At 40.3% G+C, this 23,261-nt stretch overlaps 1 protein-coding gene across 3 annotated transcripts in view; it reads left to right on the forward strand.

Annotated features, from left to right (window-relative positions):
* The window catches only part of LOC123775371 (organic cation transporter protein-like), a 149,791-nt gene that overhangs the window by 84,182 nt on the left and 42,348 nt on the right, over positions 1–23,261 (forward strand). For 2 of the 3 annotated variants that reach the window (XM_069321957.1, XM_069321958.1), the window contains exon 2: positions 2,502–2,805. The exons of the other annotated variant lie outside the window; for it this stretch is intronic. In XM_069321957.1, coding sequence (XP_069178058.1) covers positions 2,639–2,805 — 167 coding nt within the window. In that variant the 5' untranslated portion in view covers positions 2,502–2,638. The remainder of the gene's footprint in view (positions 1–2,501; positions 2,806–23,261) is intronic. 3 annotated transcript variants of the gene reach the window in all.

Below are 23,261 nucleotides of genomic sequence, written 5' to 3' on the forward strand. Positions count from 1 at the left end.
AACACCAGGGTAACAAGGAACAAGAGCTTGGTAGATATTCCAAATAGAGAGAATTAACCAGTGAAAGTAATCTTTCAGAGTAGTTCACCAGTCTAATATATTCTGGCTGGAAAATCAAAATTGAGGGACAGAGAGACTTGACATGTCGCGGCATGTGGTAATCCACATGACAAGACATGTCAAAGGAGGATAGAGTGGAAGCAAAGAAAATAAGAAAAACAAAATAAGTAAATGCCTCAAGGAGACCAGAAAGCAATGAAAGCAGGGAACAGGATTAGGAAAGTCAGGCATCAGCCAGCCCAATTCAAGAGAATAATTAGTCAAACTAGCCTATAGAGATCCACAATAGCCATGAGTGACTTAGTCAACAAACACCCCCTTCCCTATCAGAATTGGCCATGGAACTATAACGAATCCACCTTAGGAGAAACCAAAGCAGCCCAGTAGAGATGAGAAGTAATAAGTTTATGTACATAAATGCAGACAGTTACAAATATGGGGGTAGAGTTACGTGAAAGAATGTTGAAAGAGCAGCCACACATTACTGCAATAACAGAAACAAAACTGATGAGTGTTATAGGAAATGCAATCATCCCAAGAGAATATCAATAAGGAAAAAAGGATGAGAAGGGAGAAGGTGGTGTAGCCCCACTATTTTAGCTACACTGGAGCTTTGAGGAAGTGAAAGTTTCAGAGGAATTTCATCAGCAAGAGTACGTACTACTGAGAATAGCAACATTTGGGGACATGAAGATAGTGATAGCAGTGATTTACAACCCCCCACTTAACAACTGAAGGCCCGGGGAAGAATATGGCAAATGCAATGAGACTTGCCTGAAGGTAATAAAAAAAGCAGCCATAGTGTCAAGGGGAGCGAGAGCCAGAGTGATAATACTTGGGGATTTAAATGACTTAAAAATAGACTGGATAATTAAGGAACCCCCATGAAGGTGATGAGACATGTAGATCATAACTGGTAGATGCAGCACATAAGCACATCTTGAAGCAACATATTACAGAACCAACAAGAGTAAATGGAGATGACTCAGACGCGAACCTAGACTTTGTGTTTGCCCCAAAATGAGACAGATATGGAAAAGATAAAGCATGAGATGCCCCGAGGGGCAAGTGATCACTGCATTATCATGCTTCAGTACATAATGGAGTTAAAGGAACTAGATAGACTAAGAAATGAGAGACTATAGACGTGTAGACCACAGTAAGGTGAGGGATATTCTGAGTAATGTCCAGTGGGAGAGGGAACTAGATGGGAAGACAACAAATGAAATGATGGAATTATTGCTCAGAAATGTGCAGATGCAACGGAGCTTTACATTCCACTCAAGAAGGAGGTGGATGAAAAAAGCAAAGTAAACACCTGGTTTAATAGGCAGTGCAGAGAAGCACAGGAGAGGAACAAAAAAGCACGGAAAATGTAAAGAGATCTAGGATCAGAGGAATATAGACACGAATTAAAGAGAGCCAGAAATTATTACTCCAGAGTCAGGAGGAAAGCTGAGAGATAATTTGAAAAGGACATGACACCAAAAGCTAAGGAATAATCAAAGCTCTTTTATAGCCATATAAGGAGAAAAACAACAGCCAGAAAAGGCTAAAGAGGCAAGGGGAAAGTCTTACAGAAAATGACAAGGAGGTGTGTGAAGAACTAAACAAAAGGTTTCAGGAGGTCCTTACAACAAAACCAACATGGAGACTAGAGCCGAGACATGAAGGGCCAGAGGAAACACTGGATGGCATAGTAGTCACAGTGGAAGAAGTTAACAAACACCTAAAGGAATCAGATGCAACAATATCAATTAGATCAGACTTAATATCCACCATGGCTACTGAAGGAGGCTGCAGAGGTGCTATATCACCCACTAACTGAGGGTTTTTAATAAAACATTCGAAACAGAAATTCTTCCAAAATTATGGAAAAGGCAAATGTAGTCCCAATATTCATGACAGGAGGCACTAAATTACAGACCAGTGTCACTGATTTCCTCTAAAGTGCTAGAGAGAGAAATAAGGTCGAGAATAGTGGAGCATCTAGAGAGGATAATGTTTGTAACAGAATGGTAGCATGGATTTAGAAAGGGACTCATTTTATGGTACATGTCCTCTGTGGTACATTTCCTTTGTGGCACATTTTGGGTACTCGGTTTCCACCTCTGTCCCATTGTTCGTTTTCCACTCATGCTAAATACTTTGTCCACTCTGTCAATTCCTCTGAGAATTTTTTAGGTGGTGATCATGTCTTCCCTGACTCTTCTATCTTCCAGGGACGTGAGGTTTAGTTCCCATAGCCTTTCCTCATAACTCATACGTCTCAGTTCTGGGACTAGTCTGATGGCATACCTCTGAAGCAGTTTTCTTAATTCTTATGTTATAATGTTGTCAACTACTGCCTCGCATCACTAGTTTTCACCATTTTGGTTTTGTAAATTTTCTCTAGTGCATATGATAAATAAAAATGGTATAATTTTTAATTGTTATCACAGAAAAAAAATGAAATTCAGAGACATTAGCACTGGGAAAATTGTTGCAGTTATTTGACACTATTAATTGTAATAAATTAATTTTCCCTTATAATCAAGTGATTTATTGCTAAAAGAAAACAAAGGGGAAGCTGAACATAATGACTGAAACACAAATATCAACGATGGATTTTGAAGGCATAAACGAGTCTCTTGGTGGGTTTGGGAGGTACCAGAAGCTTGTGTTCTTCCTGGCGTGTTGGGGCTCCTTCATGCCCGCCATGGTCGTGGTGGCCATGACCTTCCTCGGTAACGTCCTCAACTACAGGTAAGACATCTTTATCAAGCCTTATATCACTACACTCTCCTCAATTGTCTCCTTCCCGTCAGCAGGGAGCTGTTCAATGTTCCCTCTACTTCCTGACGCGTTACCATGTACACTCAGTCTACCTTTACTGAGATCTTCATAATAGATACAAAGTGGCTGTATGTTTTCAACGTTATTTGTGTTGTATGTTTATAACGTTATTATAGGTTGTATGTTTTCAACGGTTTTGTATGTTTTCAACGGTCTTGTATGTTTTCAACGGTCTTGTATGTTTTCAACGGTCTTGTATTTTATGTTGTATGTTTTCAACTACCAACCGATTGTTGCTATATTTAGTGACTTGGTTTCTGGATGTGACCATGTTTGAGATGGAGTGAAGTTCAAGCATGAGCTGACGGAACTCTATGCTGTCTTTAGCAGAGATTTATACTTACTGACGCAAGAAATGAAGCAGCTGTGGAGTTGTGTGTCGCCACAGGAAGACGCTGCGATGGATGGTGTTCCCGTGAAAACAATAGGTTGAGTTGTCTCCAAGGTTGCGGACATAAGGAAGACGTTGAAGCGTTCATTGGTACCTTCTGTGAAAACTTGCAACATATTCTCTGCACTGGAAGACTAGCCAGCTGCTTGCCCAGCAGTGGAGATGACTGAAACATGGATGCAGGAGGTCGGACAACACAGTAACTCAAGAAGAAAGTTTTCGTGAGGACTTCCAATTCATTCGCTGCTTTGGAGGGTGTGTAGTGTTGGTGGTGGAGGCTGCGGTGGCAGGAAAGGTGTGACGATAGAAGGAGCGCCGGTGAAATGAGTATAGAAAGTCATCTTTGTCGAAAAGAATTCGATCTTGTGTGGATTCCTCTTTGTCTTGGTTTCTTGTATCTGAGTTTGTGTCAGTGTCTGTGTATGTGATTACAACTGCTTCAAGCTTCATTTATATTTTTGTGATACTGACGACCCTTTCTCATCCCTACCCCTGCCACTTATTCGTGCCCCCCTCACTCATGCCATATATCCCAGTCCCTCACCCTAGCTCTTCAGCCCTGCCTCTCACCCCCAGAAGTGGAGAGCAGAACTGAAACCGAAGTTTTTTTTGTGAGCTTGAGGGGGATGGGCGGGCAAACACACTGGTCTCGACAGGAACCATTATGTGTGATTTTAAATCTGGATGGATGAATCCGGATTTACCGTCTCTGGGCAACACGCGCCAGAACCCATGTTTATGTGACCTTCTGGTTAGGAACGTCGCAGACGACCCTCCTCCAGCACCCCAGGAAGGACAGAAAACCTAATGTTTGTGGGAGGTTCGTTCCACCTGACATTGTCGTCCTCGTTCCCCACCTACACCCCTCCACTTGCACATGTTTAGCTCAACCTCTCCTGAAGGTGTATCACTTCATAATTTGTACTGTTATCTACACCTTATCCATGGTTAGATTAAGTTAGAGTAGATTAGATTAGGTTAGGGTACGTTAGATTAGGTAAGGTTGGGCTAGGTTTCGTTACATTAATCATTAATCCAAGGTGAAAATCAGTAGGAGCCATGAGAGGATTCGAACCTATGCATTGGGTACTCCCAAGCATGCACCTTAAACCACTGAACCATGACATGCTAAAAGCAAAGTACTTACTGGGGATCAAGTGAAACCTTTAAAGGTCCTGAGGTTTCCTCTATTGAGTTGAGTCCCAAGTTGTATTTTTTTCAGCATGTAGTGGTACAGTGGTTTAAGATATGTGTTTGGGAGTACCAAGTGTGCAGGTTCGAATCTCCATCATGGCTGCTAATGATTTTCTCATTGATACATCACTTTAATGTTATTTCTTTGTGCATTTGAAGAGAAGATTTGGGGGTTAGGACTCCTATACCACAGCCAGAGTGTATATGTGGTTAATGTGTGAAACCTTAACTTGGCTTCAGTGGAAGCCTCAGAACCCCTGGAGAATTTTGCTGCATCCCAGTTTGTATTGCTTTTAACATGTCATGGTTCTGTAGTTTAAGGAGTGGCCTTAGGGTTTGAATGGTGTGCAGATTCTAATTCTACTCATAGCTCAGACTAATTTTCTCATTGATACATCATGTTAGTGTGATTTCTTTGTGCATTGCATTAAAACAGAACTTTATTCTCAAATGAGAATTATGAAATTCGAAAACTGTTTGGGTGTCTCCTAGAATTTCATTTTAAAGCAAACCTAGGCTTAACACATTTCAATAAAACAAGCAAAACCAATAATTTGTTTATATTTTAAACCATATATAGTTTGATATAAAGATATAACTTGAGAATGAAAGAGCTCGAGTGCATGGGGGAATTGCGTAAAATCCTGGTTTGTGTCTTAGAGAGGCTGCAGGGGTCCAAGTAAGGGCAGTAGAACTTCCGGTTGCAATTCATTTACCATGTCGTAGCGCAGTCGATTAAAGCAGCATCTGGGATGCTCTCGGGCGTAGGTTCGAACCCTCGTCACAGTCCTTGTGGATTTGTTCATTTGATGCATCACGCTATTGTGATTTCTGTGTGTAGTGAGAATATTCTCTAGGACAATAGTTCACTTACCAAGTTACAAGTACACTATTACTGGAACCGTAATGTGGTTTCAGGCCAACACAAATATCTAGATAACTACCCAGGTGAGGAGAGTGGGTCTGGTGTCTGGCTGTAATCACTGTACCCTGAGGCTGGGATAAATTGGCTGATTGGGCGACTCTTTTGATGAGCGTCGGTCCCTCCGCCATCTGGGGAGTGTCGTTACCTGTCAGGTGCACCTTTGTGTGTGTGTACTCACCTAGTTGTGTTTGTGGGGGTTGAGCGCTGCTCTTTCGGCCCGCCTCTCAACTGTCAATCTACTGTTACTATTATTTTTTTACTCACACACACACACACACACACACACACACACACACACACACACACACACACACACACACACACACACACACACACACACACACACACACACACACATATACACACAGTCATCAGTCAGTGATGTGTTGGAGGCTGACTGATTACACAGGTTCAAATGTAGATATGATAAGAGCCTGTAACAATTGGTGAAGAGTAACACTTGTGTTTAAATGAACAACTCGCTGCTACCATTGTAACACTTCTCGATATCACTACAGATACGGTTATGATAATCAAGTACTGCTGTTATTGTGAGACTGTAATGGTGGCTATCAACTGGTAACCTCTAAGGCTGTAGTAATGATATTGTATAACCTCAAGAACAGGATGAGTCTGCTCTCACAGCGGAAAATGCTTAAACCAGTTATCGGGGGTTGGGGGAGGGGGGGGGAAGGGGGAGAAATGACCAAGATGTTAAAGATATCGCTACAACAATTACATACTGGATGAATGATAAGGTTACTCATTTAAAATAAATAAATGCCGCCACCACTCTTCCAATAACTTTAATAATTAGGCTAATTGACTCTGGAGGAGGCTAGTCAACTAGCACCAGGGCTTAGGGAATTTACCTAAGCACATTTTACTTAGGAAAACTCAACAGACATTTACCTTTTCCTCTGCTTTCTCAGGCGATGTTGTGGCCTGGTGGTCGCTATCCCCAGCCCCTCTTGCACTAGTCCAGGTCACACTAAAAATCTTTTGCTCAGCATCCTTCATGGTGAAGTTTAAGCTTCACCCATAAAGGCATCTTGCTCTAGGAAACCATCCCCTTTCTAGGTCTACACCCAATGAGCTGAAACTAGGCCTAGGTTCTCTGGCACCTACAACAATGAGAAATAGGTGTGTGAAAAAATAAAAAAAAAAGTTGATTGACAGTTAAGAGGCGGGCGGAAAGAGCCAGAACTCAACCCCCGCAAGCACAACTAGATGAATACAACTAGGTGAATACACACATACACACACACACACAGGTGCACTAGGCAGGTAATGAGTCTCCCCAGGTGGCCGAGGCGAGGGTGCTGCTCAGACCAGGGTTGTTGGTGTTGTTTTAGATTCAGCTACTCGGAACATAAGTTCCAAGTAGCACGGGTTATGGTGAGCCCGTAGTGGACTTACCTGACACAGGAGCGGGGCAAGTAGCACGGGTTATGGTGAGCCCGTAGTGGACTTACCTGACACAGGAGCGGGACAAGTAGCACGGGCTATGGTTAGCCTCGGCAGACCAGGGCTCTTACCAGCTAATTATACCTCCCAAACATGTGCAAGTGGAGGGCTGGAGGTGGGGAACGAGGACGACAATGTCAGGGAATCGAACCACCCACAAACAGGTTTTTCTGTCCTTCCCGGGGTGCTGGAGGAGGGTTATCTGCGACGTTCAAAACCAGAAGGTCACACAAAACAAGCAGATTCTGGCGCATGTTGCCCAGAGACGGTAAATCCGGATTCATCCATCCAGATTTAAGAACACACACAATGGTTTCTGCCGAGACCAGTGTGTTTGCCCGCCCATCCCCTCAAGCTCACAAAAAAACCATTGGTTTCTGTCCTGCTCTCCTCTTTTTTTTTTATAGTAAAGAGGAAGGAGAGGCCTAGGTGAAGGGAAGTATAGAAGTGGGAAATACAGTGAGAGGTATGAAAGCAGGCGGGCTGTCCGCCTTGCTGACACGATGTGTGGGTGTTGGCAGCTAAGCTAAGCTGGCTCCCTCTTGTCAGGGAGCTGTGAGTGTGTGAGAGGTTCTTCACATGTGTTTCACCATTTATGGATGTTTATAGATGAATACTGTGTAGCATTCATATATACACACTCCGATGCTTCCACACAAGTTGTTCTGTTTAAGGCTCTTTATTTTATTATTATTATTTATCGAGTTGTTCATACATACATATTATTATTTATCGAGTTGTTCATATATACACATATATACCTACATATGCTCACACATACACATACATACACACTTATATACATATACATATATATATACATATACATACATATATATATATATATATATATATATATATATATATATATATATATATATATATATATATATATATGTCGTACCTAGTAGCCAGAACGCACTTCTCAGCCTAATATGCACGGCCCGATTTGCCTAATAAGCCTAGTTTTCATGAATTAATTGTTTTTCGACTACCTAACCTACCTAACCTAACCTAACCTAACTTTTTCGGCCACCTAACCTAACCTAACCTATAAAGATAGGTTAGGTTAGGTTAGGTAGGGTTGGTTAGGTTCGGTCATATATCTACGTTCATTTTAACTCCAATAAAAAAAAAATTACCTCATACATAATGAAATGTGTAGCTTCATCATTTCATAAGAAAAAAATTAGAGAAAATATATTAATTCATGAAAACTTTGCTTATTAGGCAAATCGGGCCTTGCATAGTAGGCTGAGAAGTGCGTTCTGGCTATTAGGTACGACATATATATATATATATATATATATATATATATATATATATATATATATATATATATACATATACACATATATATACATACATATACACATATATCCACATATATACATATATACCCACACATACACACCCATATACACACACATGCATACATACACACCTACATACTCAGTTTTCCAATTATGGGGGAAGGATATCTGGTCAGTATCTCATCTGGGGATTATATACTGTGGGGCGGGGTTTTCATCCAGAGAATCGCGGCTCTTGGGCCACCAGCTGTGGGAGTGGGGCGTCTCATGATGGAGCAATCGTTTAAACATTGGGTCCTCTAACATTTCGATGGTGTTCCACACCCTGATGGCTTGGTGCTGCAGTCTGATGTTTAGTGGCTGTATGTTCAGTAGTTCATGGAGCTCCTGGATTGTCTGATCATATGGTGGACGGTGTTTTGCTGCTCTCCTTAGCGCCTCTCCTCTATCCTACCCCCCTTGCTCTCCTCTACTGTTTCCGTCCTTTTACCCCCCCCCCCCTCCTCCTCCCCTCACCAGGAGGGTTAGTAGCCGGCCTCGGACCGGTTCCTATCCCCCATCCCTCATTCTTACTCTTGAAGCCCAGCTCTAGAGTAAGGGGGGTCCCACTGTCTCTCATCCACCACCCCCGCCCCCACCCCACTACTCCAACTCCACCCCTCATCCCTGCCCAAGTCAAGGGCAGGGATCATTGGTCATGGGCAGTCATGGACCATGGACCTATGACCAGGTCACTATGGTCATGGTGTGGTGACCAGGTCACTATGGTCATGGTGTGGTGACCAGGTCACTATGGTCATGGTGTGGTGACCAGGTCACTATGGTCATGGTGTGGTGACCAGGTCACTATGGTCATGGTGTGGTGACCAGGTCACTATGGTCATGGTGTGGTGACCAGGTCACTATGGTCATGGTGTGGTGACCAGGTCACTATGATCATGGTGTGGTGACCAGGTCACTATAGTCATGGTGTGGTGACCAGTTGACTGGGGTTATGTATGGTCACAGTGTAACGAATCGGGAAAACTTCGAATCGGATGAATGGAATTGCTCGAGTGAAGAGCTCTTTAATCTCGCTGTTGCTTTGCATAATGGTAGGATTGTATCCAAGATCTTAGGCAGTCAAAATTAAGGATTATTAAAAATTACTTATTGATATTAAATTTATTAAATATGTTCATATATTAAATATGAACAATTATTAAATATGTTTATGATGATGCAAGACTAATGGTTGGTAATTATTGAACCTAGACTTAACCATAATCAATATTAATTCTTACCTAGACTTAACCCATCTATACAAAAAAAAAGGAAATGTTCGTTTGTTCAAAATGGCTAATCTCCAAAAGTTCTTAACCGATTGCTTTGAAATTTTCACACAACATTCCATTCACATCTGAGCGGGTTTTTATAGTTTTTATATACATATTATATAGATGTCAGGTCTCTGACGGGAAAAAACACGCTTTATTGAAAAACTGTTTTTCATGTGAGGGAAATCTTTGAAACCTCTTTACCGATTGCTACACAACGTTACATTCGAATAGAGGCGTGTTTTATGACCCTACTATATACATGCTTCACCTGTGACAGGAAAAAACATGCTTTTCTTTAAAAACAGCGCCATCTGTTGGACGTAAGAGCAACACATGCTGTATTCAAAGAGCAACACATGATGTATTCAAACGTTCTGTTTGAATACACGCGTGTTTTTAAATATGTACTATATATTTGCCACACCCGTGACAGGTAAAAACATATTTTTTTTTTTAAAACAGCGCCATCTGTTGCACGTAAGAACAACACACGCTATACTAAATATGTTACGATTCCATTTCAATGTTTCCGATTGCACTGGTAAATTTAATTTTCATAGATTTCGATTTATTTTCATTTTGATTTAATTATTTTGTTTGACATTGTGTTGGAATTGAGCTGTGTTGTTAAACCATACCGTTTATTTCGTGAATATAAGTATAGATGCCACACCTGTGACAGGTAAAAGCATGCCGTTTTTGAAAAACAGTGTCATCTGTTTTACCCCCCCCATTACCAGGGGGGGGGGGATAATGGTGGGGAGGACGAGGGGACAGGGGAGTGGGGAATGTTGGGGAGGACTGGGAGACAGGGGAAGGTTGCTGTGGCTCAGCAACGCACATGAGTTGCTGAGCCACAGCAAAGCGTGGCCGAGTACAGCTAGTAATCAATATTAATTCAGAGTCACGACACAAGAAATTATTAGCAAATATGGCCGACTGCCCTTGAAATTCCACCTCATACAATTCAGGAAACACACACACAATACACCACATGACAATCACACTCACCAAGGTCTCTGAATATCAGTTGGTTAGAGAGGAGGGGAGGAGGGAATAAGGCTGACAGTCAAGGCTCGCCGCTCTACAGGCTCCTATGGAACCAGATTCACGAAACAGTTACGCAAGCACTTACGAACCTGTACATCTTTTTTTAATCTTTGTCAGATTCGTTTACAATTATTCATCCCGTCCTCCAAACAAAGACCCAATAGTAATTCCATGCACCCGCCAAACCCCCTTTGTTTATGGATGAAAAAGGTTTACACACAACTCACAACTGATTTCGTTCGAACACTTCCGGAACAAGTGCTTCACTGACGAATTTTGTTCGAACCACAACGCTATAAATGCTTCACCCACGTACTACAAATACAAATAATCGCCAACAGAACCTAAACACCTAACCTAATCTATACCTATATATGCACAATATGTTAATATATTATAATATTAATTTATATTTGAGAAAATTCCCGTTTTGAATGAACAGCATGTTAAAATTTATGAATGCGTCTGTGGGGTCGACCGCTGGATGTAATGGACTTGAGTCGAGGACGGGTTGTGTTTATAACAATAACAACAGTTGATTGGGGGAGAGACCGGTGAAGTATCTCGCCTATAGAGCTGGATCCTCTGTGTAGAGTGAGGAGCCTCTACGTATTAATGTACAACTGTTCGAGCATATAAGGGTGGAGCCAGGAGTTAAGCTCCGCTTATCTTGCTATCACACCTAGATAGCGCCTTCTTTGATGGAAAGACACAGGTAACCATCTTCAATTATCAGCTTAGCAGAGGGCAAGGTCACGTGACACGACCTGACCTTATTAAACCTGTAAACATTGACCCTTGTGTAGAGTAACTTAACTATCATTAAGGACCGATAATCTGTTGCCACCCAATTCCTGTGAGAACTGACTCTACTCAGTGAATATATTGATTTGGTCTCAAGTGAGAGGATTATAACATAACAGTTGACGAGGTTCTTGAGAATCGGTAGACTCATGATAAGAAGAAATTATTGTTTTTATTTGTGTTATTCTTTGACCTTAATGTTTGGGAAAAGTGTTCCATTTTTTATGTTACCCTTTATTTGATTAAATTTATTTTCATAGTAGCTTGTTTTAGTTCCTTCTACTATGTTAGTAATAAAGAGCACTAATTGTACAATTCTTTTGAAAAGACCTCTATTCTGTATTTCTTCTCACATTCACGCTTTTTATTGATTGATTGATTTAATTATTGATTGATGGCCTGGTCGAGGACCGGGCCACAGGGACGTTGAACCCGGAAATCATAGCAAGGTACGGCAATTTAAGTATCCCATTAACAGTCATGGGTTGTTAATCCTAGTGGTTATGACTTATTTAGTTAGCATGAAGACAGTAGGCTTAGAGTTTACCGTTGTTGTTAAAGATTCGCTACCTGGAACAAAGTTCCAAGTAGCACGGGCTATGGTGAGCCCGTAGTAGAGTTTACCGAAGAATTGTTTGTATACCTTGGTTGATGTTTGCAACATTGCCGTGTTCAGGCTGCAAGTTTGTTGCCAGCAGCGACAACACTGTTACTTATGTAAACCTCATTATGCAGGTTAAGGCTAAGCTTCAGTCTTTGTAACTTACTAATGCTAGTAAGAAGGAATTTGGGATAGTGGTCTTGTGTACCATCAGTGATTATTCCAGAGGTCTGCGGAGAGGTTGTCTGTATGTTATCTAGTGAGGAGGAGGCTGGTGTTCGAGTAATTCTGGTGGGTTTAGTGATCATGGGTAATAGTTAGCAAGAGTTTTTACAGTTGACGAAGCTTTTGACAAGTTGACTTTGGCAGAGATCAATATGGAAAACTTTTAGTAATTGTTGATTTTTTATTTGTTGATTAATACTAAATTTCTGTGGATTACCTCTCATGATGGAATCTGTTGAAATGAGTTGGTTGCTGATGGCTCTGAAAGACTATACTGAATAGTTCGTATAGACTTCAACAAGTGAGTGGTATCATGACAGGGTAACCGAGGAAGGGAAGATTTATTTATTTATTTATTTATACAGAAAGCTACATTGGGTTTATTAGAGTACAGAGAATTGAAGTTTTTCATTCTTGTAAAGCCACTAGCACGCATAGCGTTTCGGGCAGATCCTTAATTTAACATATAATTTTAAGAAGGTAATTTCTAGCAAAATTCAAAAATGTTTACAGGTACACTGTGAGAAAGTATAAAAATACATTGTAAGAAAGTATAAAAACGGATTGTAAGAACGTATAAAAAAAAATTGTATAAGAAATTTGACAGATAAAAAAAGCAAGTACATTAAAGTAAATTTAAGGGTTATCCACAGGTAAATTTTAGCATAATTTGAGGATTATTGCAAGATATAATGTAGCAAACAATGTGTATAACATGATATGAAATAACAGCAATGATTACAATGGTAAAGTTGTGTGGCATAGGTACATATTTTGGGAAATTGGGTAGCACTAGATACAGTGCGAATTTCAAGCACTAGGTAGGAAACTATGAAGATGAAATTAGGTACTTTTTGGTTTTGTTTTTGAATAAGGCAAAAGTTTGACAGCTTTTCAATTCTTCGAGAGCGAGTTCCATAGACCAGGTCTCTTTATTTGCATAGTGTTTACACAGATTAAGTTTGACTCTGGGGGATATCAAAGAGATATTTATATCTGGTGTGGTCATTATGTGTTCTATTACAACTGTCCAAGAAGAGTTTCAGAATTTAAGAACAGGGTTTAGTCACTGTAATTGACACAAGAGAATGTGTGGAGTGAGGTTATGTTTAGCATGTTTAGGGATTTAAACAGAGGAGCTGTGTGTTGTTTGAAAGCCGAGTTTGCTACTTGTTCTGATAGCAGATTTTTGCTGGGTGATGATGAGCCTGAGGTAGTTTGCAGAGGTTGAGCCCCATGCACAGATACCATAAGTAAGATAGGGACAGATTAGCGCATAGTATAGTGAGAGGAGAGCAGAGTTTGGAACATAATATTTGATATCAGAGAGTATACCAACCGTTTTTGAGACTTTCTTGGTTATGTGTTGTATGTGGGTGCTGAAGTTGAGTCTCTTTTCTAAGTATAGGTCAAGGAACGTTCCATCAGTTTTATTGCTGATGTTAACAATGTCTGTCTGAAGCTGAATTGCATTTGATGATTTGCTTCCAAATAAGATGTAGTGGGTCTTTTCTATGTTTAGTGTGAGTTTGTTGGTTGACATTCATAAGTGAACTTTTTTTTAGATCATTGTTTGCAACATTATTAAGTGTGTGTGCGTTTGGGTTTGAGTAGATGAAGGTAATATCGTCAGCAAATAATATAGGCGTAAGAATGTTAGAGACATTAGACAGATCATTGATGTATATATGAAATAGGGGAAGTCCTAGGATGCTGCCCTGTGGCACCCCTACGGTTAATGGTAGTGTGGGAGAGGTTATATCATTGATGGCTATATAGTGGTGTCTGTCACTAAGATAGGATCAGACATAGTTCAGGGCCTGGCCTCGGATTTTCATAATGGTGGAGTTTAAGTAAGAGGCAGTTATGGTTAACAGATTCAAAGGCTTTTCTTGCGTCAATGAAGAGTCCAATCGGAAACTCACTTTTGTCATGGGCTGAGTAGATTAAGTCAAGCAGACTAACAATTGTATCATTGGTACTCCTTTGGGAGCGGAAGTCAAACTGACAGGGATTTAGTATGTTGAATTTTACAAGATAGGATTAGAGCTGTTTGTAAATAATTTTGTTCTAATATTTTTGACAATACGGGTAGGTTTGATATTGGTCGATAATTGTTTATGTCTGTTGGATTGCCTCCTTTATGAACTGGCGTTACTCGTGCTTTTATGAGGATATCTTGGAAGGTATGACACTAGAGATTTGTTGAATATCAAAGCTATGGGTGGTGCAAGAGCATGGGAGACACTCTTGTATACCATAGACGGTATTTTACTATTTTACTAATGTTCTCAGCTTTGGTTTTTAGTGAGTGAATGATGGACACAACACCTGTAGGGCTGACTGGTGAAAGGAGAAGAGAGTTTGGATAGCTACCTGAAAGATATGTGGTAACATGTGTCTGAGTCTGTGGAATTTTTCTGACAAGATTAGCACCAACCGATGAAAAGAAGCTATTAAATTCAGTTGCTGTTTCTAGATCTGTTGCAGATTACAACCATCCTTGGAGATTTTTATGTGATTATGTGAATGTTGTTTAGATCCAAGGATGTTAGAGATGGCTCTCCATGTGATTTTCATGTTGCCTTTTGCTTCTTTGAATCTACTCTTATAATAGGTAAGTTTTGCGTTTCTTATTATACAGGTAAGCACTGACGAGTACCTCTTAACTACGTTCTTTGTAACTAGGCCAATCATATTTTTTTCATATTCATGTTTCTTGTCGATTGCTCTAATTATGCCATTTTGGCCATGTTCTCTTCTTGGACAGATGTAATAGGACCCATTATCACCACACCAGAAATAAATATCTCTTTGATATCCCCAGAGTTAAACTTAATCTGTGTAAACACTCTATGCAAATAAAGGGACCCAGTTTATGGAACTCACTCCCTACTGAATTGAAAAGCTGTCCAACTTTTACATCATTCAAAATCAATACTAAAAAGTACCTAATTTCATCTTCATAGTTTTTCACTTTTTGCCTTAAAATTGCACTGTATCAATTGCTACCCAATCTCCCAACCTTTATGTTCCCAATTTGAACATCTTTACCATTGTGATCATTGCTGTTTTCTTATATGTGCTGCCAATCTGTTGTATGGTGTTTATAAATCTTGTTTATCTGTATCTTTTGCTACCCAGTCTCCCAATCTTTATGTACCCAATCTGAACATCTTTACCATTGTGATCATTGCTGTCTTATATGTGCTGTCAATCTGCTGTATGGTGTCTATTAACCTTGTTTAAATTACTAATCAAGCTGTCAATGTAATCAATCAGAGCTTTAATATAACAATATGCTTTAATATACCTACTTATCTCTCTCATCTCATTTTTCTCTTGTAATGTATCTTTATCATTTATCAATTCTGATTGAAATTACCTACTTAAAATTATCTGCTAGATTAAGGACCTGCCCGAAACGCTGTGCGTACTAGTGGCTTTACAAGAATGTAAATACTGTACTATCCAATGTATTCTCACAAACTCAATGTACCTTCTTGTATATATATAAATAAAATAAAATAAAATAAAATAAAATTTGTGAGCCAGGGATTGTTTAACCTTTTGTCAGTTACTTGCTTGGTGAGGAGAAGACAATGAGTGTTGTAAAGGCTTAGAATTTTGGAAAGGAAGAGGTTAGTTAATAAATTTATATCCTGAGTATTATTAAATTCAGATTCCCAGTTTATGTGGAGTGCATTTGTGAGATTGCCTATTGCTGCGTCACTGTGCAATCTAAAGGTCAGTTTCTTGTTAGCTGGTGGTGTTATGGCCATGTTCGCTACGAGGAAGGTAGGATAGTGGTCAGTTGTTCTGTCAGTGATTATACTAGATGCAAGGGGAGCTGTTATGATAGTCCATAAATGATCCAAGGTAGTAGCAGATGTTTGAGTGATTCAGGTGGGCTTGGTGCTTGTGGGGATTAGCATACAGGAGTTCATGCTGTTTAGGAAATAATCGACTTGAGGGTTATTTGGTTGCCCTAGGTCAATATTGAAGTCTCCTCTTAGAATGATATGATTTTTGTTGAGATTGTTGTTCATGATAAGATTCCTTAGGTTATCTGAGAATAAAGCTGCTGTATATCAGTACTGGGAAATCAATAGATAGCTCAAATAGTCAAGGAGGATTTAAGGGATTTAATCGAGAACTGAGCAAAGGTATATTCACAGTAGTCGTCTCACTAATGACACTATTGGAGATGAAGTTATCTTGGTAATATATAGCAAGGCCACCGCCTTTTTTATTAGGCCTAGAGTTGTGAATTGCTTTATAACCAGCTAAATTGTAGAGTTGGGTATAGTCTTTACTTAGCCACGTGTCTGTTAAAATAATAAACGATAGTTTAGTACCCAGTGCTGTGAGTAGTGCATTTATATCATCAAAATGTTTACCAAGTGATCTAACATTTTGGTTGTAAACTGATGAGCAAGTGTTATTTGGAGTTTATTTTTTTTAAGGTTTACTGGGTAATACCTGCAGTAATGGTGATGAATATGTTGGTTATCATAAATTTATGATAGCAGATTTCGTTCAGGATCAATATCAGCTTACATATAGATGCAGTGGGGTCTAGATACAATAAGACAAGCAACTACAGAACAGTTAAATATTAATCTGCTGTAAAAATAGAGTAACTAAAGCAAAATTACAACAATAAATGCAAATACACATATAATAGAAACAATTAGAAGTACAATAAAGATCGCTGTAGATAGACAAGAGGTGAACAGAAGTTAGGTAAAAAAGAAAACAAAGAATCAATAAAGATTGACAAGAATAATGTACAATAAGACTAAAAATAAGTTGAATAAAGATAGAACAACATGACAGTGACTCTGTAAGCTGGTTACAGCTGGCAAACACAATCATTATGGTCGAGGGAGAGGTGGTCGAGGAGAGGTGGTCGTGAGGGAGGTGGTCGAGAGGGAGGTGGTCGAGGGAGAGAACTAAGAGAGAACTCATCTTGGGTACAGATACGCATGAAGATTCAGGATGGAAACAACAGCTGAGCAGTTGAGTCTGTGACGGCTCCTAGAGACAGTGTGCACACCTTATACACATTAGAAGTATGACTGATGTGATAAACACAACATTGCTGAAGTGAGCGACATATACAATACGTCAATATAGATGATGATCTTAAAGTGTTGCCAGATTTTGTACCCGCAAGATAACGAAAGATTAAGAGTTGGTAAAGATTTATCTCCATGTCTGACTGTCCATTCACCTGAGGGAGTCAAGCACGTATTATCTGTGTGTAGTAGGACTTGCATAACTGTCTCAAGTAGGCGAGTCCTCATTGACAACTTTTTCCTTGTCATCAAGTAATCTGACACTCTACGAGATAAACAAACATCGACCTTCATTTAATCTTACGATATCTTGTTGGTACAAAGTGCGGGTAAAAAACAGTATCTGTAGTGACAAATATGTTTTTCCTACCTCTAACAATGTGGGGGGGGGGGTCAATATACCTGAGTGACCCCCACATATAGTGGTCACTATTCCATACTTGTCGCGTCTCTCCTGTGGCGCAATGTATCAAGTAGTGTTGTATGTGGTGGGAGTACCAGTGTCACCACACAACACACGGGTGTATTCTTCCTCTTGGTGGGTACAGCATATGTTGCTGAGGGAGGGTGTAAGGGGGTAATAATAGGGGGGGTGGTGGAGATAATAACAAGGGGGGTGGGGGCTGAGGTAATGACAGGTGAAGCAGGAGGGGCGGCGATAGCCTCCTGGCGCGTGCAGTGACTCAACGGTTTTTTTTTATAGTTCTCGTGTAATAATTCGGTACAAACTAGAATAGTTTTTTTGTGTGTTGGTGTACACACCCACTATTGTGTTGGTGTACACACCCACTATTGTGTTGGTGTACACACCCACTATTGTGTTGGTGTACACACCCACTATTGTGTTGGTGTACACACTCACTATTGTGTTGGTGTACACACCCACTATTGTGTTGGTGTACACACCCACTATTGTGTTGGTGTACACACCCACTATTGTGTTGGTGTACACACCCACTATTGTGTTGGTGTACACACCCACTATTGTGTTGGTGTACACACCCACTATTGTGTTGGTGTACACACCCACTATTGTGTTGGTGTACACACCCACTATTGTGTTGGTGTACACACCCACTATTGTGTTGGTGTACACACCCACTATTGTGTTGGTGTACACACCCACTATTGTGTTGGTGTACACACCCACTATTGTGTTGGTGTACACACCCACTATTGTGTTGATGTACACACCCACTATTGTGTTGGTGTACACACCCACTATTGTGTTGGTGTACACACCCACTATTGTGTTGGTGTACACACCCACTATTGTGTTGGTGTACACACCCACTATTGTGTTGGTGTACACACCCACTATTGTGTTGGTGTACACACCCACTATTGTGTTGATGTACACATCCACTATTGTGTTGATGTACACATCCACTATTGTGTTGGTGTACACATCCACTATTGTGTTGGTGTACACATCCACTATTGTGTTGATGTACACATCCACTATTGTGTTGGTGTACACATCCACTATTGTGTTGATGTACACATCCACTATTGTGTTGATGTACACATCCACTATTGTGTTGGTGTACACATCCACTATTGTGTTGGTGTTCACATCCACTATTGTGTTGATGTACACATCCACTATTGTGTTGATGTACACATCCACTATTGTGTTGGTGTACACATCCACTATTGTGTTGATGTACACATCCACTATTGTGTTGATGTACACATCCACTATTGTGTTGGTGTACACATCCACTATTGTGTTGATGTACACATCCACTATTGTGTTGATGTACACATCCACTATTGTGTTGGTGTACACATCCACCATTGTGTTGATGTACACATCCACTATTGTGTTGGTGTACACACCCACTATTGTGTTGGTGTACACATCCACTATTGTGTTGGTGTACACATCCACCATTGTGTTGATGTACACATCCACTATTGTGTTGGTGTACACACCCACTATTGTGTTGGTGTACACATCCACTATTGTGTTGGTGTACACATCCACCATTGTGTTGATGTACACAATACATATTGTGTTCACATATGTGGTAAAATATAGTTCAAGTAGGACTACAAATGCTGGTTAAAACCTGGAACTAGATTAATGTGATAATACTTGTATAATGAATGCAGTATATAAGTAATATACAAGCAATATAAGTAATTACAGTATTGCACTATATAAGTAATATACAGAATAATATATTCTACAAAGTAAGATACAACTAGCATGCACTATAAAAAAAGATGAAAAGGATTAAAATCTAAAATGATGGCTTACCTCTGGTCCAGATAGCCTATGAACCAAGTCCTAATGTGGGTGGATGGTATATCAGGTCTCTCTCGTTAATGTTTCTCTCTCAATGTTAATATTTCCTTGCAATAGGCAACTGTATGCTATTGGTTGAATAAAATGCAAGTAACTGTTTATATTTCACCACATCAGTACTTTGTACGTAATTGATTAAAATGATAAGTCTTCAAATAGAGTGGTTCACAAAATCTGCCTGATTTTGCTACACATATCTCTAGGCTAGCTCTTTAAATAGCTATTGTAACTAAAATTAAGGTAACTGCAACAATGACGGTAACTAGTTATATATCATTTGCATGATATGAAAGAATGATTCAATTAATCTTGAGGTAATGTTATCATATGATTATGCAAGAGGTTAATTGATAAACTTGATCAACTAGTCTACTTTGTTTGAATATAAGCGAGTATGCTTTTCTTCACTGTCGAGGGGGGGGGGAGGTTGAAAAATGTACTCTCCAAAGTTTATTTTCACAATTTATTTTGGTCTGACGCCTAGGGATGCGTTTCGCAAGGTCCCTCCTTACAGTCTCAGAGTGATGGCGCCGGACCTTCCTGTCTCTCTGCCTCCTCCAGTAGGGGACCAGGTTGTTGCTAGGAGAAAGATTTACGATTACTTATATACTGTAGTTGAAAACGGTTATGTTGAGATAAAGTTTATTTATAGGATTAAGATAATAGTGATTTAAGGATGATTAAGTGTTACTTTGATATGATTCATTTCTTTATATAAGGCTTGTGATGTCACCGATCGACGTCACTTAGCTGATTAAGCGATCTATGGTGGGAGCCCGCATGTAGCTGGCTTTCTTTTGAAGAACCCACGTGGTTTGCCTATTTATAGATAGGACTCGTGTGGTCCACTGTCCAAGAGGTCCATGTATGGTACCTACATACATTAAGATTTATATATCTCATGGTATTGGAATTTTCCAAAACATCCATCATTGTGTTGGTGAACACATCCACCATTGTGTTGGTGAACACATCCACCATTGTGTTGGTGAACACATCCACCATTGTGTTGAACACATCCACCATTGTGTTGAACACATCCACCATTGTGTTGGTGAACACATCCACCATTGTGTTGGTGAACACATCCACCATTGTGTTGGTGAACACATCCATCAATGTGGATGTGTACAACTAATAGGCACTCGTAACACAAATATATATGCTACTCACGATAACCACTCAAATAATCCAGTGAGAGGTTTCCACTGCTATAGTGTGGCGGCTCTACCATGAGACATCGACACTTGCTGAGGTGGTCCTGGATTCCTTCAGCTTCAACTGACCTGCAGAACAGAACTGCCTGTGCCCCCATTCGCTTGAACCAATAACTCAACTCACAAATCGACATCTAGTCATATGTCCTCGGCCCTCCACACAACAAGCTCTTGTGCGTGCTTCAAGGCCATTCCCGGCTCGCTTCCGGTCACCATTGACGACATCAGAGCTGCCTTAGGTGACACTCAAAGAAGAACCCTCCATCTGGCGTCCCAGAGGTCTCGATCAGCCTGTTTCCAACATAGACACATTCACACATAAAATACACAATCATGAACACTTCCGTTGTCCCATGCATTTGAGAGAGTACTTTCTAAAAAAAAATTCCCTGAGGGGCGAGTTTATTGGTGCAGCGCCACTCATTCTGAGTGGTCATACCGCCATAGCAGCATGTGCAAAAGTTTCCAATAGGACGAAAATCCGTTGGATTGTTCATTCTGTCACTTGTACCCAGACACAGCTGGGACTTGTTTAACTGTCTCAAGTGAACAGCTTCTCAAACAAGAATATTAACATTCGTCAACCCTTAAAATCTTACGTTATCTTGCGGGTGCAAAATGGGGGAATCTTTTAAGAACAGTATTTTATGTTTGATATTATATTTTCCTAACTCAAACAATGTGGGGTTTATTATTCTACACATATTTCTAATGTCTCACAGATGTTCACATTCTCTCAGGTAGTGGTCAAGGCGGTGTCCATCACTCTCCTCACAGATTCTGCAACTCCGCTGCTCAACAGTTATTTCCACTCCGAATCTCCATGGATATTTGTATCCAAGACGTATTCTCGCTATTACTGATTCTCTCCCGCGTCCTCCTTTTCGTCTATAATGATTGGGATTGACAGCTGCAACCATGTTGTACCAGCGTACAGATTCACTGATTTAGGCTTCTATCCTCCTTTCCTCAGTTACCTTGTCACGGTGATGTTTCCTGATAATACCTCTAATTTGTAGAAGAGTCTTGGGTATGAAGTATTCAATGTAGTCACCTTCAGCGCCTTCAGCAGCCGGCACATCCGCTCGTTCATTTCCACAAATTCCAACATGGGAGGGGATCCACAGAAACTTGGCGACTCTTCCCTAATTGGTTAGTACTCTCACAGCCTCTTGATTTCAGTGACTATATCAAGATTTTCTACCAGATGTTTACTTAGGCTTTGTAGTGCTGCTTTATAATCAGTGCAGATCACTGCCACGTTAGTGTTTCGTTCAAGGAATCTTAACGCCATAACAATGGCAGTTAGCTCTACTTGCGTTGAAGAGGCATAGTTCTCAATACGCGTTTTTTCTTCATTTCCACATTGAAAGGAATTATTCCTAATTGCAGTGTATGCTGCACCAACCCTGACATTGACAGGATTAGATGACCTATCGGTGTAGAATGGATCTAATTCATCTCCGGCTTCTTTATAAATTGGCTCGAGATACTTGTGCCTCATGTCTTGTGGTATTATGTTGGACTTTTTCGTTGTCATCTCATTGATGATAATCCTGCATGGGTCATCCTTCCAGGGAGGTAACCTCTCTACAGGCATGAGCTCACGGGCTTGCTCGAGCAGGTGAAGTTCTGTGGTACAGCAGACTGTAGCAGAGGTAGCAGACTGATGTGATGCCATTTTTTGCTTCTACTGTTTCCCCCCTATAAATAGTACAGAACTCAGTTTTTTCTTGGTAATATCACTGTAATAGGGATCTCTGGCTATTTTAATTGCAAGCTTAGCATTCAGTCCCTTAATTCTGCTTTTAACACTGGGGAGGGACAAATCCTCTAGTTGATTAGATATTTTGATAGTTCTTAGGATTCCAAGAATGATTGTCATGGCTTCATGTTGAATGTTTTCATGCCTTTTTATATCGCTTTGGGATGGTCTTATCAGGAGAAAGTGCCAAGCCATTACGACTATGTAGCTTTGGGAGTAGGTGCACAAAACTGGTGCGGTATAATCAATGACGGAGCGCACATTGGCTGTGTACATCATTTTAAGGATGGCAATAGAGACTCCATGCCCATTCCAGGTCAGAGCTTTCAGCGCCCTGAGTAGACTTTTGCATGTTCCTATGAGTTGGTTGAGCTCCTCTTTCTTCCCCTTTTTAGAACTGACAGTGACGCTAAGGTACCGATAGTGGTTAACACATTCAAGTGTTATACCATTAATTAGTAGTTCTTCACTTTCTCCCCGCTTGTGATGAGAGTATGCTTTTGTCTTGTTTGTGGAGAGAGTGAAACCCAGCTCAACACATTTCCTTCCCAGGAGTTCAATGGACTGTTAAATTTTCCCAAGATTGGGGTTTGTATTAGAACGTCATCTGCATACCCCACTTGTCGTGTTGCTTCCGGAAATTCAGTATTTGCAATGTCGTTCACAAGTATGCTGAATAATGTGGGGCTTCAGACTCCTC

The sequence above is a fragment of the Procambarus clarkii genome, chromosome 10, assembly GCF_040958095.1.
Source record: "Procambarus clarkii isolate CNS0578487 chromosome 10, FALCON_Pclarkii_2.0, whole genome shotgun sequence".
Taxonomy (NCBI): Eukaryota; Metazoa; Arthropoda; class Malacostraca; order Decapoda; family Cambaridae; genus Procambarus; species Procambarus clarkii.